The sequence below is a fragment of the Lolium rigidum genome, chromosome 2 (assembly GCF_022539505.1).
Source record: "Lolium rigidum isolate FL_2022 chromosome 2, APGP_CSIRO_Lrig_0.1, whole genome shotgun sequence".
Classification (NCBI taxonomy): Eukaryota; Viridiplantae; Streptophyta; class Magnoliopsida; order Poales; family Poaceae; genus Lolium; species Lolium rigidum.
Window position 1 is genome coordinate 212,047,731 of NC_061509.1, and position 24,636 is coordinate 212,072,366.

General features: G+C 43.6%; 2 protein-coding genes across 2 annotated transcripts; one reads left to right on the plus strand and one right to left on the minus strand.

The window, feature by feature from the left end:
* The first annotated feature begins 1,088 nt into the window (after positions 1-1,088).
* Positions 1,089-2,120, plus strand: LOC124692906. Its single transcript, XM_047226345.1, has 3 exons — positions 1,089-1,309; positions 1,431-1,596; positions 1,707-2,120. The coding sequence occupies exons 1-3, from the start codon at positions 1,231-1,233 to the stop codon at positions 1,921-1,923; spliced, it is 462 nt and encodes a 153-aa protein (XP_047082301.1). The 5' UTR covers positions 1,089-1,230; the 3' UTR covers positions 1,924-2,120.
* Positions 2,121-2,169: 49 nt separating this feature from the next.
* On the minus strand, positions 2,170-7,977 carry LOC124692904 (MYG1 protein C694.04c-like). Its single transcript, XM_047226344.1, has 7 exons — positions 7,659-7,977; positions 6,954-7,100; positions 6,558-6,656; positions 3,614-3,805; positions 3,313-3,432; positions 2,866-2,937; positions 2,170-2,587 (listed from the first exon to the last, which is right to left on the minus strand). The coding sequence occupies exons 1-7, from the start codon at positions 7,959-7,961 to the stop codon at positions 2,363-2,365; spliced, it is 1,158 nt and encodes a 385-aa protein (XP_047082300.1). The 5' UTR covers positions 7,962-7,977; the 3' UTR covers positions 2,170-2,362.
* Between the last annotated feature and the right edge of the window lie 16,659 nt (positions 7,978-24,636).

Sequence of the window (24,636 nt, forward strand, 5' to 3'; positions counted from 1 at the left end):
TTAAAGGCTGAGTTTGGCATCTAAGTTTTTCTAAAACCAAAGTATTGTAAAAATGTATTGTATAAGCAACAAATACTTCAGGGTAGAACTTTGATATGGAACGATTCAGGGCCTGATTGTCTTCGTCAGGTCCTCGAATCCGACGTGCTTGTAATCCCTATTGAGTAATAAAACCCACTTTTACCCGCAAAAAAAAAATACTTCAGTTTTGGAAAAAGAGGTCAAGACCTCTTTTTTTTCTATACTGTAAAATTAGTGCAGCTTTGTGAATAAACAAAGTATAGAAAATTGTAGTTTTTTGCTGAAACCAAACACCTCAAAATATTCAATACCATGGTATTTTCAGAAACCAAAGTTTTTTTAGAATACTTTGTAAAAACGTTGTTGCCAAACACAGCCTAAACATTTTTTTGACGAAACTTTGGAACTAAGATGGGAGTATCGAAGAGAGCTGGTACAGAGATTTGGTGCACGCGAGCATGAGTGATCTTTTTATTAAAAAAATGAAAATCCTATTTACAAGTTTCAAAATATCCTGAGAACAAATTACGTAGCTAGTATATCTGACAAAACGTGCAAATTTTGGAAATAATGCGTAGTTTGGGCTACACAAAAATGATAAAAGTGTCAATCTGAGCATTGTGAATTCAAATCTCTAAAAAAACAAATTTCATTATTTTTAGAAATTTCATTATTTTTAGAAAACCTGTAAATATAAATTTACAGGTTTTTTTAAAATGCCTTTCCGAGAGAGACGGAGCAAGGTAGTGCAGTGCCACTGCCGTCTACCGAGCGGTGGCGCACGTGACCTCGCGATGCATCGCCAAGATCGAGCCAGATGCGCGCGCGCGCCAGCGCATGCGAGGTGTCGCTCGGCTCGCGTGCGTGCGATCGCCGCTCTGTCTCTACAAGGCGCACGTCGCGCGCAGATGGTGACAACTCAGGTATACGCACGCCGCCTCCATGTCCATGACCGTCCGGCCACCACGCATCGTCGGCCGCCGCGGGACCCGGTCGTCAGCGGCACGAACATGCCCGTATTATGCCGTCTATGGCTCTATGCTTCCTTTTCTGCACAGGGACCGCAAGCGGTTGCATCTAACTACCGCAAGCGGGCCAACGAACTTTGCTTCACCTCCCCGCATCTTCCCCTCACCTCACTCATCGCCCTCTCTTCTTCCTGTCCGCTCGTCGTCGTCTCCGGCTCTCCTGCTCCTGGATCAATCATCAATGGACGTGCTGCCTGCGGAGCTGTGCTTCAAGATCTTCCACCTCCTCGATCACCAGGCCCTCGCCGCCGCTCCCCAAGGTTAGCCTCCTCGCCGATCAAAAAGTCTTCCGTTACTTCTTATGCTGGCGCGTTATCCTCTTCTTGCATACAGGAACGTATAATTCGCGACTTCCCTTGGCCTGAATTGCCCGAACTGCAGTCTGCAGGAAGTGGAACGCGCTGACCTGCGACGACGAGCTGTGGCGCAGGCTGTTTGTGGGCAGATGGGGAGCGGACGCCGCGGCCTTCTACGCGCCGGCGCCGGAGGGCTCCAAGCCGTGGAAGGACGTCTTCGTCGTGCAGGACCGATGCGACCGATACGGACTGTAATCACCATCACCACCAGTTCAGACTTCAGACACGGAGTGGCATGGCATACACCGTGGATTTTACACTCAAAAAGTCGTCTGTCTCTTTTGTTTCTTCTCTACTACAGGGGCGTCAGGATCATCAGGGAAGGGAACGACTACTACCTCATCTACCAGGGCGAGATCCAGAGCTACCTGGGCACCAGCTCCGACTCCGCTGCCAAGGACGCAGCACAGCCGCAGGGCGGCGAGGCCGAGAAGAAGAGGCAGATATCTGACCGGATCCTCTTCTTCCTGGGGGACCTGGAGACTGCCTATGCGGATGCCAAACGTGTCAAGGCGTGACCTATGGCGAATGCGCCTGTATAATTCCTGTTCTTCTTCTGCATATCTCGTGCATAATAGGGCTGTATCTATCCACGTACAATCCTCCTCTCCTGTATTCTTCTTCATTTGCAAATAACAATTCAGATATTCGCCTGTAATAGATCTACTCACACTTTTCAACTGCATATGCACAAGTCCGACACTGTAATTCAGTCTGGCTTGCGCATACAAAATGCTTCCAGCAGTACGAAAACACTGGGGAAGTGCCACAACATAATCAGTTCCATCAATCTTTTATCAAATGTTACTCTTCTTGTTCAGCCTCATACAGATAACTCATCTCTTCTATCAGGTCGATTTTACGCAACAGAGCGTACATACTCAAATGCCAATCAAGTCAATCGTAAAATTGGTGAGAGTAGGTGAGACTGTTTTACTGCCTGGTGCTTCTGCCGAATTAGCATTTGATCGCAGCTCTTGCCATTTCCAACGCCCCCTCGTAGGACTTGTTCCCACCAATGAAGCCACTCATATGAATGAACACACAGCCAGGGATGCCAGTTTCCTTGGACAGTTCATCATCTCTCATGCCCCTCCACTTCTCTGGGAGAGCCTTCCGGCTCTCGAATCTGTCAGGAGCCAAAGAGACGGCTTGCACTCGCCAGCCTTTGCTCCTCTCATCCTGCAGTTGTGAGGATATAAACATCATACGACTGGTGAAAAATGCTAGGAGAAAGAGTTGAAACAAAAAAAAAAAAAGCATGTGAAGAAAGTTGATCGCAATGCTGCCGGCCAAAATATCAGTTAAGTGCTAAAACTCTACTACAGCTTGAAAGCATTACACCAATTCACTTCCAGATTTGCATTTTGGTGCTAACTACGCAGACTTACTATCCAAAAATACTAGAGGTACTAAATAAAATTCATATTAGATGACTGGGAAGGGGCAGCACTTCTTACCTGATACAGCACATACTTGGTCAGAGGATCAGTCTTCAGCTCCTGCTCCAGCTCAAATAAATGAAGTTTCCACTGCCATAACAGATAAGCGTTCAGTTTACAAACATGGTTTGTCTTAGTACTATCACACTTCACTACATCAGGCAGTTGCCAATTATTAAATTAGAAAAAAAACGAACATTAGTAAATATTGAATAGCTAATACAATCCCAGTGCCGGTACTTAGAAGCATCGCCTACAGTTCTAGTAATCAAATGTTTTCAACACTTGTACGGCAGATCAAAAGGACATGGTTCCAAATGGAAAACGCATAAACATTGAGCACATTAAAGATTAACAGAACCAGATTAGGTACAGCCCTTATGCTTCCACGTGCATCAGATACAAACAGTCCAAAATGTCAGTTGTGGATAGGACAAAAATTGATAACAAGTACCAAGATCTTACCGGGCAGAATCTATCTAAGACCATGATTTCTCCACTTGGATCAACATTTCCTCTTGACAGCAAACACTCCATAACAATAGATCTTGCAGGTAGCCACGACTTGACATGAAAGCGAACACTCTGGCAATGGAAGAAGAAAAAAGTAGTCATACAAACCTGAGATGTTCAGCAAGGGAGTAATGAAATCTGGCCTAATCCCATTTGGAAAAATGGCAGAGATATATAGCACGCAGAATTCGACAAGTCCTTAAGCAGTGCATGAACAAAACACAAGAACAGACTAACCAGGAATAAGTCATACCTCCATAAATTCACTTCCTGCAAGCACCATTGCTTGTTGAAATGCAGCATTTTCCTTCTCAGGTGATTGATCCGGATCAGTCCAGTCTGGATTAAGGCGCCCAACACGTGAAGACAAGTGTGTATTGTTCACATACTTGGGGGTTTGCTCTGTGTCATATTGATTGATTCCATTATCAATTGCGTCAAGCGCCTGTTACATGAAAGATAGATTGCTTCTTTGGCACATCATGTGGAAAAATGTAGTATTGGGCAATTAAGACAAATATATATAGTAGATAAACAAATAAATAAATGAATAAGAACAAATGGATGTCTCAGAAATTGATGAGGCAGTTTAAGTATTGAGGTTCTTTACACCTTAGCAACTTGTAAACACTGAGATTTGGTATCAAACTTATCAACTGACTGATAACAGGCCTGTATTACCCCTTTTTTTGCTTGTGAGAAATATCTCGGAACCTCGCAGCCAGCTACAAGCGCCTGACTGCCAACATACAGTGCATCTTTTCCATACCAATTTTAATAAAGCAAAACCCCATCTACATGTTGAAACTAACTATAAACTCTAACAAGAGAAACAGTTCTGACAAAAGTGTAGATTCGTGAACTCCCTCCGTCAATATCCCAAGTTTAGGCAACCATAAACTCATAAATTTCACTGCTGGTATGGTTAATTCCTGAACTCCTACTCCTTCCAATCCATAATAAGTGTCGGATATTTAGTACTAAGGTGTATCTAGAAAAAGTTGAGCAGCATCTTTTTTTGGAACGGAGGGAATACTACCCTAGTACTAAATACCTGACACTTATTATGGATCAGAGGGAGTAGTAAACATAGTCATTCTCTTATCCTTTGATCCACAATACAAGAAGTACTACTACCTCTGGTCCAAAATAATTGCCCAAAAACAAATGTATGTAGACGTGTTTTAGTATGTACATTCACTCATTTTGGGACAAGTATTTTGGATCGGAGGGAGTAACATAATTTTAACGGCTGGTTACAAATAAATAAATGAACAAGGACAGCTGGATGTCTCAGAAATTGCAGTCAGATGACAGTTTAAGTGTTGAAGTTCTTTACACCTTAGCAACTTGTAAACCTTGAGATTTAGTATGGAACTTGGCAACTGACTGATAACAGGCCTGTATTACCCCTTTTTTTGCTTGCAAGAAATATCTCTGAACATCACAACCAGCTACAAGCACCCGACTGCCAACATAGTGCATCTTTTCATAATAAAGCAAAACCCCATCTACATGTTTAAACTTACTACAAACTCTAACAAGAGAAACAGTTCTGACAAAAGTGTAGATTCATAAACTCCCTCCGTCAATATACTAAGTTTAGGCAACCGTAACCTCATAAATTTCAGGGCTGGTATTGTTAATTCCTAAACTCGTAGTAAACATAGTTATTCTCCTATCCTTTGATCCACAATACAGAAAGTACTAACATGATTTTAACGGCTGGTTACAAATAAATAAATGAATAAGGACAGCTGGATGTCTCAGAACTTGCTGTCAGATGGCAGTTTGAGTATTGAAGTTCTTTACACCTTAGCAACTTGTAAACCTTGAGATTTAGTATGGAACTTGTCAACTGACTGGTAACAGGTCTGTATTACCCCTTTTTTTGCTTACAAGAAATATCTCTGAACATCACAAGCAGCTACAAGCACCCGACTGCCAACATAGTGCATCTTTTCATAGCAATCTTAATAAAGAAAAACCCCATCTACATGTTGAAAATGAAACTAACTACAAACTCTAACAAGAGAAACAGTTCTGACAAAAGCGTAGATTCATAAACTCCCTCCGTCAATATCCTAAGTTTAGGCAACCCTAATCTCATAAATTTCAGGGCTGGTATTGTTAATTCCTAAACTCGTAGTAAACATGGTTATTCTCCTATCCTTTGCTCCACAGTACAGAAAGTACTAACATGATTTTAACGGCTGGTTACAAATAAATAAATGAATAAGGACAGCTGGATGTCTCAGAACTTTCTGTCAGATGGCAGTTTGAGTATTGAAGTTCTTTACACCGTAGCAACTTGTTAAACTTGAGATTTAGTATGGAACTTGTCAACTGACTGATAACAGGCCTGTATTACCCCTTTTTTTGCTTGCAAGAAATATCTCTGAACCTCACAGCCAGCTACTAGCACCCGACTGCCAACATAGTGCATCTTTCCATAGCAACCCTAATAAAGCAAAACCCCATCTACATGTTGAAACTAACTACAAACTCTAACAAGAGAAACAGTTCTGACAAAAGTGTAGATTCATAAACTCCCTCTGTCAATATCCTAAGTTTAGGCAACCCTAAACTCATAAATTTCAGGGCTGGTATTGTTAATTCCTAAACTCGTAGTAAACATAGTCATTCTCCTATCCTTTGATCCACAATACAGAAAGTACTACATAATTTAACGGCTGGTTACAAATAAATAAATGAATAGGGACAGCTGCATGTCTCAGAAATTGATGTCGGATGGCAGTTTAAGTATTGAAGTTATTTACACCTTAGCAACTTGTAAACCTAGAGATTTAGTATGGAACTTGTCAACTGACTGATAACAGGCCTGTATTACCCCTTTTTTGCTTGCAAGAAATATCTCTGAACCTCACAGCCAGCTACAAGCACCCGACTGCCAACAGAGTGCATCTTTCCATAGCAATCCCAATAAAGCAAAACCGCATCTACATGTTCAAACTAACTACAAACTCTACCAACAGAAACAGTTCTGACAAAAGTGTAGATTCATAAACTCCCTCCGTCAATATCCTAAGTTTAGGCAACCCTAAACTCATAAATTCAGGGCTGGTATTGTTAATTCCTAAACTCGTAGTAAACATAGTCATTCTCCTATCCTTTGATCCACAATACAGAAAGTAGTAACGTAATTTTAACGGCTGGTTACAAGTTTGGATTCACACCTCAACAAAGCTTTTGTATATGGCAAGATACACCCGGTGAACGTCTTCATGGTCCTCATTAAGCTGAAGCTCCTTTGCAATTATCTCTTTGCCAAAATGCTGCAATATCACACCAAATTTTAAATAATAAGCAAGCCATCATTTTAATAAATGGAAAGACAAAAGTACCATTGAGGATCAATTTGCAACTTTTAAAACTTTGATAGATTAATGTATTGTCAAAAGGCTGTGCGTACATAAGACAAAGTGCGCTATGCGATTTCACAGCATCCAGCAACAAACCCCCCAACGAATCCAGTCGCCTTGTTATGTGTGTAGTTACAGACCCATTTTAGCACGTGTTACCAAATTTTATAACATCGACTATTGTATGAAAACCTGCATCACCGTACGTACCTTGTAAACAAGCCCAGCACTGCTAAGTTTTGTGTTAAAGCCATGCCCAAAGACCTCGCTGAAGCCCTTCTGGTGATGATCATAGCGATGCCGGCTTGGATCATAGACACCACCAACATCAAGCACGGCCTCCAGCGAATCGAGGAGCTAGAGTGAAGTTCGACAGGAAAAAAGAGGCAAACAAGTAAGTGAAGGGACATGATCAACCAAATATGTTCAATATTTTTGCTGCATCATATACAACAGAGATTCATAAGAAAATCAGTCAACTGTAATGACCGCATAACTACAAACTAAAGGGATGTGATTAGATTCCTAGTCATGTATAAGAAACCAGTCTTATACGAAATGCGATACTTAGCATAAGATGTAGACAGATGGAGCTCGTGAATCTCTATACCAGATGATATGATGTCCTAGCACACAAGAAAAAAAAATCCTAAATGCCTAATGGTTTCAGTTCGCAGTTTCACATTCGTAGCGCAGTATGAATCCACTATCCAGACATAACAAAATCAGTCTAAGAACAAGTTAAATTAGTACCCATCCAGACCTAATTCCAACATAAACGTCCGTAGCGTTTACGAATCTTGGCAAGTACTATGCCGTAACATAGCCGAAATAACCGCCACAAAATACGCCCAAACATTTTTTGGGGGGAAATGGCAGGGCAATCGAGCCAGTGGCGAAGAGAGAGACAGAGACCTGGGAGTCGCGGGTGCGGACGACGTCGGCGCCTGCGAACTGGGAGGTGAGGCGGATGAGGAAGCAGCCGAGCGCCTCGTCGCAGTGGAAGCTGCCGTTGTGGGTCCCCACGCGCTTGCCGTTCCCGGCGCCGTTGAAGGAGCCGTCGGCGGCGGCTGAGGAGTAGACCCTGAGACGCTTGGGCGAGGAGGCGCCGGCGGCGGCGGCGGCCATGGAGAAAGGGTTTAGGATTTGGGAACGCACGCGGTGGGGAAGGAACGTGACGGCTCGCTGCGACAGCCTCCAGGCGCAGGCGGCGAGCATTATAGTGGAGCGGACGATGGGCTGGCTGAGGTGGTTGTGTCGAGATGTAGGGTTTTGGGGGTTTGGGCTTTCGGCAAGACGCCTAGGCGATACATCTTATAATTTGAGAATTTTTTTTCTCTTGTTGTTCAAAGGGATTTGGGGTCCGTCGGACAAAAAAAAAACATTTCCAGCCGCGTCCCCTAAACCCTTTTTTTGTCCGGCGCGGTCTGATACGGTGCCCGGCGTCCCGAGCCCGTCCCCGCCCCACAGGGGACGCTCCGAGCACGCCGGACACAACGAAAAGCGAGGCGAGGCGTGGTAGGACCGACGCGTCAGTGGCTCGGAAGCCTAAAACCCCGTCGCCTACCTTTGGTCAAGCGACGTTAATGACGTCTCGTCGTGTATGGCCGCGTGGCCGTCCGCGCCGACGTTATTGCATCCAATGACCCGCTGCCGCTTCGTCTGCCGCCGCTGTACATTAAGAGGCCATGCGGTTCATCCCAATCTCTCGCCGCTCCCAAATCTTCTCCTCGCCGTTCCAACCAATGTTGTCGTCCTCCCGCAAGATCGCCGCGGTGAACGGCTTCGGCCGCGAAAGCCTCACCGTGAAGGAGGCGTGGGTGTTGTACCGCGCCGGACATGCGCCTGCCAAGCAGCGGCGGCTAGAAGATGGCCATGAACGGCATAGGCGTCCCACCGCCGCCGTCGCCGGGCACAGAGCGCTAGAGGGACGTCATCAGGGCCCGGCGGTCTGCACTGGATGCCGAGGAGCGGGCCGATATGACCTGGGCGGTGATGCGTGTAGTTGACACGTCCGTTGGGAACCCCAAGAGGAAGGTGTGATGCGCACAGCGGCAAGTTTCCCTCAGTTAGAAACCAAGGTTTAATCGAACCAGTAGGAGTCAAGAAGCACGTTGAAGGTTGATGGCGGCGGGATGTAGTGCGGCGCAACACCGGAGATTCCGGCGCCAACGTGGAACCCGCACAACACAACCAAAGTACTTTGCCCCAACGAAACAGCTGAGGTTGTCAATCTCACCGGCTTGCCGTAACAAAGGGTTAACCGTATTGTGTGGAAGATGATTGTTTGCAGAGAAAACAGTAAAAACAAGTATTGCAAGCAGATTTGTATTTCAGTATTAAAAGAATGGACCGGGGTCCACAGTTCACTAGAGGTGTCTCTCCCATAAGATAAAAGCATGTTGGGTGAACAAATTACAATCGGGCAATTGACAAATAGAGAGGGCATAACAATGCACATACATGACATGATAAGTATAGTGAGATTTAATTGGGCATTACGACAAAGTACATAGACCGCCATCCAATCGCATCTATGCCTAAAAAGTCCACCTTCGAGGTTATCATCCGAACCCCTTCCAGTATTAAGTTGCAAAGCAACGGACAATTGCATTAAGTATGGTGCGTAATGTAATCAACAACTACATCCTCGGACATAGCGCCAATGTTTTATCCCTAGTGGCAACAAGCACAACACAACCTTAGAACTTTCCGTCACTGTCCCGTGTGTCAATGCAGGCATGAACCCACTATCGAGCATAAATACTCCCTCTTGGAGTTAAAAGTAAAAACTTGGCCGGAGCCTCTACTAGTAACTGGAGAGCATGCAAGATCATAAACAACACATATGTAATAACTTGATAATTAACATGACATGGTATTCTCTATCCATCGGATCCCGACAAACACAACATATAGAATTACGAGATAGATGATCTTGATCATGTTAGGCAGCTCACAAGATCCGACAATGAAGCACAATGAGGAGAAGACAACCATCTAGCTACCGCTATGGACCCATAGTCCAGGGTGAACTACTCACTCATCACTCCGGAGGCGACCATGGCGGTGTAGAGTCCTCCGGAAGATGAATCCCCTCTCCGGCAGGGTGCCGGAGGAGATCTCCGAATCCCCCGAGATGGGATCGGCGGCGGCGCGTCTCGGTAAGGTTTTCCGTATCGTGGTTTTTTCGCATCGGGGGTTTCGCGACGGAGGCTTTAAGTAGGCGGAAGGGCGTAGTCGGGGCCAAACGAGGGGGCCACACCATAGGGCGGCGCGGGCCCCCTAGGCCGCGCCGCCTTGTGGTGTCGCCACCTCGTGGCCCCACTTCGTATGTTCTCCGGTCTTCCGGAAGCTCCGTGGAAAAATAGGCCCTCGGGTTTTCGTTTCGTCCAATTCCGAGAATATTTCGTTACTAGGATTTCTGAAACCAAAAACAACGTAAAACAGAACCGGCACTTCGGCATCTTGTTAATAGGTTAGTTCCGTAAAATGCACGAATATGACATAAAGTGTGCATAAAACATGTAGGTATCATCAATAATATGGCATAGAACATAAGAAATTATCGATACGTCGGAGACGTATCAAGCATCCCCAAGCTTAGTTCTCGCTCGTCCCGAGCGAGTAAAACGATAACAAAGATAATTTCTAAGTGATATGCCATCATAACCTTGATCATACTATTTGTAAACATATGTAGTGAATGCAGCGATCAAAACAATGGTAATGACATGAGTAAACAAGTGAATCATAAAGCAAAGACTTTTCATGAATAGTACTTCAAGACAAGTATTAATAAGTCTTGCATAAGAGTTAACTCATAAAGCAATAAATCAAAGTAAAGGTATTGAAGCAACACAAAGGAAGATTAAGTTTCAGCGGTTGCTTTCAACTTGTAACATGTATATCTCATGGATAATTGTCAACATAGAGTAATATAACAAGTGCAATATGCAAGTATGTAGGAATCAATGCACAGTTCACACAAGTGTTTGCTTCTTGAGGTGGAGAGAGATAGGTGAACCGACTCAACATAAAAGTAAAAAGAATGGTCCTTCAAAGAGGAAAGCATCGATTGCTATATTTGTGCTAGAGCTTTTATTTTGAAAACATGAAACAATTTTGTCAACGGTAGTAATAAAGCATATGAGTTATGTACATTATATCTTACAAGTTGCAAGTCTCATGCATAGTATACTAATAGTGCCCGCACCTTGTCCTAATTAACTTGGACTACCGGATCTTTGCAATGCACATGTTTTGACCAAGTGTCACAATGGGGTACCTCCATGCCGCCCGTACAAAGGTCTAAGGAGAAAGCTCGCATTTTGGATTTCTCGCTTTTGATTATTCTCAACTTAGACATCCATACCGGGACAACATGGACAACAGATAATGGACTCCTCTTTAATGCATAAGCATGTGGCAACAATTATTATTCTCATAGGAGATTGAGGATATGTGTCCAAACTGAAACTTCCACCATGAATCATGGCTTTAGTTAGCGGCCCAAAGTTCTTCTCTAACAATATGCATGCTCCAACCATGAAGGTGGTAGATCTCTCTTACTTGCATACAAGACGGACATGCATAGCAACTCACATGATATCCAACAAAGAATAGTTGATGGCGTCCCCGAAACATGGTTATCGCTCAACAAGCAACTTAATAAAAGATAAAGTGCATAAGTACATATTCAATACCACAATAGTTTTTAAGCTATTTGTCCCATGAGCTATGTATTGCAAAGGTGAATGATGGAATTTTAAAGGTAGCACTCAAGCAATTTACTTTGGAATGGCGGATAAATACCATGTAGTAGGTAGGTATGGTGGACACAAATGGCATAGTGGTTGGCTCAAGTATTTTGGATGCATGAGAAGTATTCCCTCTCGATACAAGGTTTAGGCTAGCAAGGTTATTTGAAACAAACACAAGGATGAACGGTGCAACAAAACTCACATAAAAGAAATATTGTAAACATTATAAGACTCCACACCATCTTCCTTGTTGTTCAAAACTCAATACTAGATGTTATCTAGACTCTAGAGAAACCAAATATGCAAACCAAATTAGCAAGCTCTAAGTATTTCTTCATTAATGGGTGCAAAGCATATGATGCAAGAGCTTAAACATGAGCACAAGAATTGCCAAGTATCACATTATCCAAGACATTATAGCAATTTACTACATGTATCATTTTCCAATTCCAACCATATAACAATTTAACGAAGAAGAAACTTCGCCATGAATACTATGAGTAGAACCTAAGGACATATTTGTCCATATGCTACAGCGGAGCGTGTCTCTCTCCCATAAAGTGAATGCTAGGATCCATTTTATTCAAACAAAACAAAAAACAAAAACAAACCGACGCTCCAAGCAAAGTGCATAAGATGTGACGGAATAAAAATATAGTTTCGGGGGAGGAACCCGATAATGTTGTCGATGAAGAAGGGGATGCCTTGGGCATCCCCAAGCTTAGACGCTTGAGTCTTCTTATAATATGCAGGGGTGAACCACCGGGGCATCCCCAAGCTTAGAGCTTTCACTCTCCTTGATCATATTGCATCATACTCCTCTCTTGATCCTTGAAAACTTCCTCCACACCAAACTCGAAACAACTCATTAGAGGGTTAGTGCATAATAAAAATTCACATGTTCAGAGGTGACACAATCATTCTTAACACTTCTGGACATTGCATAAAGCTACTCGGACATTAATGGATCAAAGAAATTCATCCAACATAGCAAAAGAGGCAATGCGAAATAAAAGACAGAATCTGTCAAAACAGAACAATCCGTAAAGATGGATTTTATTAGGCCAACAGACTTGCTCAAACGAAAATGCTCAAATTGAATGAAAGTTGCGTACATATCTGAGGATCATGCTCGTAAATTGGCTTAATTTTCTGAGCTACCTACAGGGAGATAGACCCAGATTCGTGACAGCAAAGAAATCTGGAACTGCGCAGTAATCCAAATCTAGTACTTACTTTTCTATCAAAGACTTTACTTGGCACAACAAAACATAAAACTAAGATAAGGAGAGGTTGCTACAGTAGTAAACAACTTCCAAGACACAAATATAAAACAAAAATACTGTAGTAAAAACATGGGTTGTCTCCCATAAGCGCTTTTCTTTAACGCCTTTCAGCTAGGCGCAGAAAGTGTATCTCAAGTGTTATCAAAGGGTGGTGCGTCAACCTTACCTTGGGCTTTACCCTTACCTTTCTTATTGTTTTTCTTTCCCTTTGGTTTAGGAAATATATGATTTCCCCCTGGTATAGAGGTGAATTTCAGAGTGCCTTCTCCCACATCAATGATCTGCTCCCAATAGTTTCAACGAGGATCTCCCGAGTATGATTTTTCCCTGTTTCAATAACAAGATAGTCAATGGATATTGTTCTTCCAAGAATGGTTGTATGCACACCTGCGGCTATTCCCTTAGGAATTATAATAGAGTTATCAATGAGAGTTATTTCTTCTCCTCCTTCATCGACTCCCCAAAGTTTCAAAGATTTATAAATGCTTTCGAGCATAAGGCAAAATTCATACATAATATCACAAGAGAGGCATGAAGAGTTCGATCACCAATAACAATTTTAACAGTAGGATCCCACAATGATAGTTCAGAGTTCACTAAAACTTGATCAAGACGGTTACGAATGTATCCATAATTTTCATTTAAGCGAGATGCACTTGTCTCAAGAGTATTTAATCTATTATGAATGCTGATAAGGGCTGAATCAAAATTATTAGCTGAATCATGTGATGCAACCAACTTCTTTATGGCATTAAAAGCTTGATCCCCATTGCAATGGAGGAAATCTCCTCCCACTAAAGTATCCAAAGCATATCTATAGCGAACCATAAGACCAAAATAAAAATTACTAAGGAGCAAACTTAGAGTCATTTGAGGTTCGGTTTCACGATAAGAAGTAAAAATTCTAGACCAAGCATCCTTAAAACTCTCCTCATCCCCTTGTTTAAAAGTGAAGACTAATTCTTCAGGCGAAGAAGTAACAGGTTCAGAGCTAGACATGGTAACAAAAGTAACTAAATATTTTTTCGTATTTTTAATATAGAGTGCAAGACAATAAAGCAAACTAAATAAAGTAAATGCAAGTAGACTAATTTTTTTGTGTTTTTGATATAGAGTGCAAGACAGTAAATAAAGTAAAGCTAGCAACTAATTTTTGTGTGTTTTGATATAATGCAGCAAACAAAGTAGTAAATAAAATAAAGCAAGACAAAAACAAAGTAAAGAGATTGGGAAGTGGAGACTCCCCTTGCAGCGTGTCTTGATCTCCCCGACAACGGCGCCATAAATTTGCTTGATGCGTGTAGTTGACACGTCCGTTGGGAACCCCAAGAGGAAGGTGTGATGCGCACAGCGGCAAGTTTCCCTCGATTAGAAACCAAGGTTTAATCGAACCAGTAGGAGTCAAGAAGCACGTTGAAGGTTGATGGCGGCGGGATGTAGTGCGGCGCAACACCGGAGATTCCGGCGCCAACGTGGAACCCGCACAACACAACCAAAGTACTTTGCCCCAACGAAACAAGTGAGGTTGTCAATCTCACCGGCTTGCTGTAACAAAGGGTTAACCGTATTGTGTGGAAGATGATTGTTTGCAGAGAAAACAGTAAAAACAAGTATTGCAAGCAGATTTGTATTTCAGTATTAAAAGAATGGACCGGGGTCCACGGTTCACTAGAGGTGTCTCTCCCATAAGATAAAAGCATGTTGGGTGAACAAATTACAGTCGGGCAATTGACAAATAGAGAGGGCATAACAATGCACATACATGACATGATAAGTATAGTGAGATTTAATTGGGCATTACGACAAAGTACATAGACCGCCATCCAACTGCATCTATGCCTAAAAAGTCCACCTTCGAGGTTATCATCCGAACCCCTTCCAGTATTAAGTTGCAAAGCAACGAGACAATTGCATTAAGTATGGTGCGTAATGTAATCAACAACTACATCCTCGGACATAGCGCCAATGTTTTATCCCTAGTGGCAACAAGCACAACACAACCTTAGAACTTTCTCATCACCGTCCCGGTGTCAATGCAGGCATGAACCCACTATCGAGCATAAATACTCCCTCTTGGAGTTAAAAGTAAAAACTTGGCCGAGCCTCTACTAGTAACGGAGAGCATGCAAGATCATAAACAACACATATGTAATAACTTGATAATTAACATGACATGGTATTCTCTATCCATCGGATTCCGAAAAACACAACATATAGAATTACAGATAGATGATCTTGATCATGTTAGGCAGCTCACAAGATCCGACAATGAAGCACAATGAGGAGAAGACAACCATCTAGCTACTGCTATGGACCCATAGTCCGGGGGTGAACTACTCACTCATCACTCCGGAGGCGACCATGGCGGTGTAGAGTCCTCCGGGAGATGAATCCCCTCTCCGGCAGGGTGCCGGAGGAGATCTCCGTGAATCCCCGAGATGGGATCGGCGGCGTCTCGCAAGGTTTTCCGTATCGTGGTTTTTTCGCATCGGGGGTTTCGCGACGGAGGCTTTAAGTAGGCGGAAGGGCAGCAGTCGGGGCCGGACGAGGGGCCACACCATAGGGCGGCGCGGGCCCCCTAGGCCGCACCGCCTTGTGGTGTCGCCACCTCGTGGCCCCACTTCGTATGTTCTCCGGTCTTCCGGAAGCTCCGTGGAAAAATAGGCCCCCGGGTTTTCGTTTCGTCCAATTCCGAGAATATTTCGTTACTAGGATTTCGAAACCAAAAACAGCAGAAAACGAGAACCGGCACTTCGGCATCTTGTTAATAGGTTAGTTCCAGAAAATGCACGAATATGACATAAAGTGTGCATAAAACATGTAGGTATCATCAATAATATGGCATAGAACATAAGAAATTATCGATACGTCGGAGACGTATCAGGCGGCCACCGGCAACGACTCCTGGTGGATCGCCTACTTCCAGGCGCAGTACGACATGGAGATGCACAGCACCACCGGCCTCGTCGGTGGGCTGAATAGCTAGAACAGGGATGGGCGCCTCCTGTTCTGGGGCGTTCTGGGGCGCACCCTGCAGAACGCTATCGACGGCATCCACAACGGCGCTCCAAGGTTGGAGGCGCCGTCCTCACCGCCACCGTCTCCCGCAGCGCGCTAGCAGCCGAGGAGGACGTACTCGTCCTCCTCCAACTCTTCCTCGTCAGGACCGGCCCGATCGACGCTGTCCTCGTCACACCCCTCCGCGCCCTACACCATCCCCAAGCGCGTGGTGAAGGAGGAGCCGGCAACGCCCGTCAATCCGAGGCGCGGCGGCAGCGGCAGTGGCAGCCGTCAGCATCAAAGGCGCGGCGGCAGCGCCCTCCTCATCCCGAAGCCGGAGGTGAAGGAGGAGCAGGACGAGGAGGAAGCGGCAAAGGCGGCGCTGCTGGCGGAGCATGAGCGGCAGCAGCGGCTCTCGCCAGCAGTGACGACCCCGAGGACTGCCCAGGGCTGTGAGCGGCGTTCTTGGCGTCGTTGACCAACAAGGACGCTTGAGGGGCGACCTCGACACTGCGAGCACCATGTCCATCCGCGACATCGGCAAACCGCTTGTGGACCTCACCGACTACGGCGAGGGGGGACCAAGCGGCCTGGTGAAGGACGAGCACGTCGACGAGCCCAACGAGCGCGTCAAGCAGGAGGTCGTTCGACGATATGTACAACTTCCACTAGTACTACGACGCCTCCGGCCGCCGCAATTACTTCTAGATTAGGTTTAGTTTAAATTTAATCGAATCTTGTTCGACTATGTAATATATAGCAAGTTTGGACGAATTTAATCGAATCTCGCTCAATTTTAAATTTTCGAAATTTTCTTTGGGGGATGCGACTGTGGAGCGACGTCCCCCAAACGCGGCACGAACAAAACACTTCCCCCAAACGCTCGATCCGGCGCCGTTGGGGGACGGTTTAGGGGACGCGGCTGGAGATGCTCTTATACAAGTAATTTTCTAGGTATGTGGGTTCAACAGTTTCTTCAAAAATTAGGTGAAGTATTTCTAGTATTTTTTGACACCATTTTACATACAAAATTAACATGTTGAACTTCCTACAATCTTCCATATAACAACAATATGAACTACATTGCCCAAGTTCTTCATTATTGTGTAGAACCAATATCCCGTTGGAAGAATTACTAGTCGGTTCGTGTAGTTATAGTGTAGTGTTTAGATGAGTCAGATTTTATGTCAAATAGGAAAATTGTCCCAAGAACCTAGAACTTTTGAGCCAGAGAGAAATAATTGGATCCAACTAGAGTTATTCAACAATCAACAAGTTTCTTTAACATAGCAACATTTAACACCTTTATGTCATCTATTTCACAAGTGTTTCCCAGCCCCAAAAGGCCAAAATTTATAACGTGGGCCGACACTCTAAAGGCCCTAAAAGCATATCCAGTAGCTCTATAATCTGGCGATGTATAGTCGCGGAGCGCGGGACGCCGGCGACAGGACGCTGTATTTTTGCGCGCGTGTGTAGTGGCCAAAACAAGCCCCCCCCCACTCAGCGCTTGATTAGCCGAAGTTTTAACAGCCTTGCGGAGTTGGACGTTTTCTGCTTCTAGTCGAACGAACTGATCAGCAAAATCTACCACGGCATCAACTGCGGCATAAATTGGCTGCAGCAAGAGAATCAAAGGACTACGTCAGGTCATGCAACAGGCATATCTTAACCTATACTTTGATTTTTTCAAAGAGCCAATCATCGGCTCGGGGGCTGATAGATACTACGCTGGATACTGTTTACTAAAAAAAAATGCTTACATGATCACTCGAAGATGGAGGAGCGGAGGCGCTTGCTGAAGGATTAACTGTTGAAACTTTTACTTTGGCCACAACTGTCCTTGGTGGAGGAGTGGCGACATGATCACTTCCGGCAGTCGAAGGCATCGATTCCTTTGCAGACTCTGCCTTATCAGATATTATTTTTGCCCTCTTTAAAAGTGGAATGTCGTCATCATCCTCGGAACTAGGACAAATCAGAAATGAACTTTAGTAAGCTGCAATTTGCTAAGTGGAAGTAAAAAAAGAAACAAAAGGATAAAAGGAAACTTACGAAATTGACTCCAAGTCAGCCTCTTCTGCGAAGAGTCTTGATGGTGTTTTTGTGGCTTGAGGAGCCAAAATCTGTCGGGAAGGTGCAGGAGAAGGGATTGCATCAGCATCATCGTCATCTCGTCCGCTAGGACTCGACTCCGTTGTCGTCATCAGATCTTCATTAATCTTCCTGCAACGCATGGACTTGATAAGTGCATCATCTTTAGGGGCTTCTTCACCCAAAGCATTGCAATCCTCAAGAACATTCAGGTCATCCTCAGTTTCTTTGGAAGCATCATCTTCCGGAGTTGCTCCACTTTCGGGTGTTGGTGGATAGCATTGAGCGATGGTAGAAGCCTGCCGAAAGCAAAATAACAAATCTTACGTTCGGGAGCAAAAGTGACATCGGATGCGAAGATAAATAAAATAATTACCTCGGAAGGAAGGTGCTTAAAATCAAAAGGAGGGCGAGCCAAATTCATAGCTATGTTATCTTTCTGACCGAATCAAGTCAGACGCCTCACCTCGTCCCGGAGATCTTCTTCAGAGAAATCATTCGGGCTGACCCTCGATTTGTCCTTGGCACCAGTGTACAGCCAGAGCTGATGAGATCTCTTGACATTAATAGTTGTGCCCGACGCTTCAGGAACACTGTGACCACTTCAGTGCCACACATTGTCTGACCTCCTGTACTCTTTAGATCCAAGATCTTTTCATACAGTTGGTCGGCTACCTCGCTTTCCGCAGCAGTCAAGGTGTTTTGCCAAGACTTCTTTGGCACAGCAGCAAGAACATCTTCGAATGGTGGCATATTAGAGCGACGGCCTGATGCTGGGATGTCCCGAAGATAAAAACCACTTCTGCCGCCAGCCTTGGACAGACTCCTTCATCGGGAAGTTGAAGTAGTTGACTTCCTTCCTGACGATGAAGCCGACGCCACCGACCATGTGAGGGCCCTCATTACCACTGTGGCGTTTGACATAAAAAAATTCCTCCACAGACCCTAGTGGGGGTCAATGCCGAGGTAAGCTTCGCACACAGTGATAAAGATGGAAAGATGGAGAATGGAATTCGGAGTCAGCTGCCAGAGCTGAATTCCGTAGAAAAAGAGGAGAGAACTAAGAAATTCGTGGGCTGGAAGAGAAAGCCCATGCTGCAGAAAGGCAACGAACATGACGGTAAAACCCTTTGCAGGCTTTGGGCGAGAAGCGGAACCTGGATGAGCAAAGTAATATTCGGCAGAAGAAATGAGCCCTAGCGACCTCATCTTGTTCTCCTCACACTTGGAGATGGTGGATCCTGTCCAGTCGAGGTTGGCTTTAGGTGCGCTTGCGGTAGCACCGGAGCTGGCAGTACCCCTTCTTCCTGCCCATGGTTGCTGGAGAGCTCGTGGAGGCAAGGACAATGGTGAGAATGAGACAAAGGAAGAAGATGAGTAGTATGGAAGGCGTAAAAAGTGAAAACGTAAGAGTTCCTCTATTTATAACAGGAATTGACTGTGTATCGTGGCCATTATTTATGCATCGTGGGGAGATGGACAAAGATCCAGTCATACACGTGTCAAAAAGAGAGAGAAACCGGCGGCCCATTACTCCCACTACGTGCAGAAATCGAGGAGGCACCTCGATCAACGTGCAAGGACTAGTTATTTCCTAACTGACCACGCAGAAGTATGGTGGGCCCGTTAGGTCACGTCCTGTCAATCGAACCACCGCAGTAGCCACGTCACTGATGACGTCACCAAAAGTATCGGCTCCTTGATGTCTACGGGTGCTTCTATTCTTGTAGACAGTGTTGGGCCTCCAAGAGCAGAGGTTTGTAGAACAGCAACAAGTTTCCCTTAAGTGGATTACCCAAGGTTTATCGAACTCAGGGAGGAAGAGGTCAAAGATATCCCTCTCATGCAACCCTCGCAACCACAAAGCAAGAAGTCTCTTGTGTCCCCAACACACCTAATAGGTGCACTAGTTCGGCGAAGAGATAGTGAAATACAGGTGGTATGAATAAGTAGTAGCAACGGCACCGGAAAAGTGCTTTGCCCAGGACAAGTAAACAAGCAAGTAGTAACGCAGCAAGTAGTAAGGCAGACAGAGTAACGCAGTAGAAACAAGAAACAAGCAACGATAGCGATATTTAGGAACAAGGCCTAGGGATTAGACTTTCACTAGTGGACACTCTCAACATTGATCACATAACGTAACGGATAAATGCATACTCTACACTCTTGTTGGATGATGAACACATTGCGTAGGATTACACGAACCCTCAATGCCGGAGTTAACAAGCTCCACAATAATGCTCATATTTTAGTAACCTTTAGTGTAAGATAGATCAAAAGACTAAACCAAGTACTAACATAGCATGCACACTCGTCACCTTCATGCATATGTAGGAGGAATAGATCACATCAATATTATCATAGCAATAGTTAACTTCGCAATCTACAAGAGATCATGATCATAGCATAAACCAAGTACTAACACGGTGCACACACTGTCACCTTTGCACACGTGCAGGAGGAATAAAACTACTTTAATAACATTGCTAGAGTAGCACATAGATAAATTGTGATACAAAACACATTGCAATCATAATAAATAAGCACTTCACTACGCCATTCATAATAGTGAGTAAGTATTCTGTGAAATATAGCCTAAGAGACCCACACGGTGCACACACTGTCACCTTTACACACGTGGGACAAGGAGTCTCCGGAGATCACATAAGTAAAACTCACTTGACTAGCATAATGACATCTAGATTACAAGCATCATCATATGAATCTCAATCATGTAAGGCAGCTCATGAGATTATTGTATTGAAGTACATAGGAGAGAGATGAACCACATAGCTACCGGTACAGCCCCGAGCCTCGATGGAGAACTACTCCCTCCTCATGGGAGCAGCGAGCGGTGATGAAGATGGCGGTGGAGATGGCAGCGGTGTCGATGGAGAAGCCTTCCGGGGCACTTCCCCGCTCCGGCAGGGTGCCGAACGCGAGACTCCCGTCCCCGCGATCTTGGCTTCGCGATGGCGGCGGCTCCGGAAGGTTTTCCGTATCGTGGTTTTTCGTATCGTGGGTTCTCGCGACGGAGGCTTTAAGTAGGCGGAAGGGCAGAGTCGGGGGCCTGACGAGGGGCCCACACCATAGGGCGGCGCGGGCCCCCCTTGGCCGCGCCGCCTTGTGGTGTCGCCCCCTCGTGGCCCCACTTCGTATGCTCTTCGGTCTTCTGGAAGCTCCGTCGAAAAATAGGCCCCTGGGTCTTCGTTTCGTCCAATTCCGAGAATATTTCGTTACTAGGATTTCGAAACCAAAAACAGCAGTAAAACGGAACCGGCACTTCGGCATCTTGTTAATAGGTTAGTTCCAGTAAAATGCACGAATATGACATAAAGTGTGCATAAAACATGTAGGTATCATCAATAATATGGCATAGAACATAAGAAATTATCGATACGTCGAGACGTATCAAGCATCCCCAAGCTTAGTTTCGCTCGTCCCGAGCAGGTAAAACGATAACAAAGATAATTTCTGAAGTGATATGCCATCATAACTTTGATCATACTATTTGTAAACATATGTAATGAATGCAGCGATCAAAACAATGGTAATGACATGAGTAAACAAGTGAATCATAAAGCAAAGACTTTTCATGAATAGTACTTCAAGACAAGCATCAATAAGTCTTGCATAAGAGTTAACTCATAAAGCAATAAATCAAAGTAAAGGTATTGAAGCAACACAAAGGAAGATTAAGTTTCAGCGGTTGCTTTCAACTTATAACATGTATATCTCATGGATAATTGTCAACATAGAGTAATATAACAAGTGCAATATGCAAGTATGTAAGAATCAATGCACAGCTTCACACAAGTGTTTGCTTCTTGAGGTGGAGAGAGATAGGTGAACTGACTCAACATAAAAGTAAAAGAATGGTCCTTCAAAGAGGAAAGCATCGATTGCTATATTTGTGCTAGAGCTTTTATTTTGAAAACATGAAACAATTTTGTCAACGGTAGTAATAAAGCATATGAGTTATGTACATTATATCTTACAAGTTGCAAGTCTCATGCATAGTATACTAATAGTGCCCGCACCTTGTCCTAATTAGCTTGGACTACCGGATCTTTGCAATGCACATGTTTTAACCAAGTGTCACAATGGGGTACCTCCATGCCGCCCGTACAAAGGTCTAAGGAGAAAGCTCGCATTTTGGATTTCTCGATTTTGATTATTCTCAACTTAGACATCCATACCGGGACAACATGGACAACAGATAATGGACTCCTCTTTAATGCATAAGCATGTGGCAACAATTATTATTCTCATATGAGATTGAGGATATATGTCCAAAACCGAAACTTCCACCATGAATCATGGCTTTAGTTAGCGGCCCAATGTTCTTCTCTAACAATATGCATGCTCCAACCATAAAGGTGGTAGATCTCTCTTACTTCGGACAAGACGGACATGCATAGCAACTCACATGATATCCAACAAAGAATAGTTGATGGCGTCCCCGAAACATGGTTATCGCACAACAAGCAACTTAATAAGAGATAAAGTGCATAAGTACATATTCAATACCACAATAGTTTTTAAGCTATTTGTCCCATGAGCTATATATTGCAAAGGTGAATGATGGAATTTTAAAGGTAGCACTCAAGCAATTTACTTTGGAATGGCGGACAAATACCATGTAGTAGGTAGGTATGGTGGACACAAATGGCATAGTGGTTGGCTCAAGTATTTGGGATGCATGAGAAGTATTCCCTCTCGATACAAGGTTTAGGCTAGCAAGGTTATTTGAAACAAACACAAGGATGAACGGTACAGACAAAACTCACATAAAAGACATATGGTAAACATTATAAGACTCCATACCGTCTTCCTTGTTGTTCAAAACTCAATACTAGATGTTATCTAGACTCTAGAGAAACCAAATATGCAAACCAAATTAGCAAGCTCTAAGTATTTCTTCATTAATGGGTGCAAAGTATATGATGCAAGAGCTTAAACATGAGCACAACAATTGCCAAGTATCAAATTATCCAAGACATTTTAGAGTTACTACATGTAGCATTTTCCAATTCCAACCATATAACAATTTAACGAAGATGAAACTTCGCCATGAATACTATGAGTAGAGCCTAAGGACATACTTGTCCATATGCTACAGCGGAGCGTGTCTCTCTCCCATAAAGTGAATGCTAGGATCCATTTTATTCAAACAAAACAAAAAACAAAAACAAACCGACGCTCCAAGCAAAGTGCATAAGATGTGACGGAATAAAAATATAGTTTCGGGGGAGGAACCCGATAATGTTGTCGATGAAGAAGGGGATGCCTTGGGCATCCCCAAGCTTAGACGCTTGAGTCTTCTTAGAATATGCAGGGGTGAACCACCGGGGCATCCCCAAGCTTAGAGCTTTCACTCTCCTTGATCATATTGCATCATACTCCTCTCTTGATCCTTGAAAACTTCCTCCACACCAAACTCGAAACAACTCATTAGAGGGTTAGTGCATAATAAAAATTCACATGTTCAGAGGTGACACAATCATTCTTAACACTTCTGGACATTGCATAAAGCTACTTGGACATTAATGGATCAAAGAAATTCATCCAACATAGCAAAAGAGGCAATGCAAAATAAAAGGCAGAATCTGTCAAAACAGAACAGATCCGTAAAGATGGATTTTATTAGGCCACCAGACTTGCTCAAACGAAAATGCTCAAATTGAATGAAAGTTGCGTACATATCTGAGGATCATGCTCGTAAATTGGCTTAATTTTCTGAGGTACCTACAGGGAGGTAGACCCAGATTCGTGACAGCAAAGAAATCAGTAATCTGCGCAGTAATCCAAATCTAGTACTTACTTTACTATCAAAGACTTTACTTGGCACAACAAAACATAAAACTAAGATAAGGAGAGGTTGCTACAGTAGTAAACAACTTCCAAGACACAAATATAAAACAAAGTACTGTAGCAAAATAACACATGGGTTATCTCCCAAGAAGTTCTTTCTTTATAGCCATTAAGATGGGCTCAGCAGTTTTTATGATGCACTCGCAAGAAATAGTAATTGAAGCAAAAGAGAGCATCAAAAGGCAAATTCAAGACACATTTAAGTCTAACATGCTTCCTATGCATAGGAATCTTGTAAATAAATAAGTTCATGAAGAGCAAAGTAACAAGCATAGGAAGATAAAACAAGTGTAGCTTCAAAAATTTCAGCACATAGAGAGGCATTTTAGTAACATGAAAATTTTTACAACCATATTTTCCTCTCTCATAATAACTTTCAGTAGCAACATGAGCAAACTCAACAATATAACTATCACATAAAGCATTCTTATCATGAGTCTCATGCATAAAATTATTACTCTCCACATAAGCATAATCAATTTTATTAGTTGTAGTGGGAGCAAATTCAACAAAGTAGCTATCATTATTATTCTCATCATCAAATATAGGAGGCATAGTATAATCATAACAAGCTTTATCCTCCATAGTAGGTAGCAACAAAAGACCACTATTTTTATCATCATAAATAGGAGGCAAAGTATCATCAAAGAAAATTTTCTCCTCAATGCTTGGGGGACTAAAAAGATCATGAAAACCAGACTTCCCCAAGCTTAGAACTTTCTACATTATTATCAACAATGGTGTTCAAAGCGTTCATACTAATATTACTACCAAGCATGCAAATAAGATTCCATAGGTTTTTTAATTTTCGCATCAAACAATCCATGTTTTAAATCAGGAAATAGAATAAGAAGCTCATTGTTGTCCATTATGCCA

Excerpts from the sequence above, each read along its gene's own strand:
- LOC124692904 (XM_047226344.1), bottom strand. The coding sequence starts at position 7,961 with ATGCTCGCCGCCTGCGCCTGGAGGCTGTCGCAGCGAGCCGTCACGTTC. Across the intron at positions 6,657-6,953 it reads GTGCTGGGCTTGTTTACAAG|CATTTTGGCAAAGAGATAAT; the intron begins GTACGTACGGTG and ends GTGATATTGCAG. Across the intron at positions 2,938-3,312 it reads TCTTAGATAGATTCTGCCCG|TGGAAACTTCATTTATTTGA; the intron begins GTAAGATCTTGG and ends CTGTTATGGCAG.
- LOC124692906 (XM_047226345.1), top strand. The coding sequence starts at position 1,231 with ATGGACGTGCTGCCTGCGGAGCTGTGCTTCAAGATCTTCCACCTCCTC. Across the intron at positions 1,310-1,430 it reads CCTCGCCGCCGCTCCCCAAG|TCTGCAGGAAGTGGAACGCG; the intron begins GTTAGCCTCCTC and ends CCCGAACTGCAG. Across the intron at positions 1,597-1,706 it reads CGATGCGACCGATACGGACT|GGGCGTCAGGATCATCAGGG; the intron begins GTAATCACCATC and ends TCTCTACTACAG.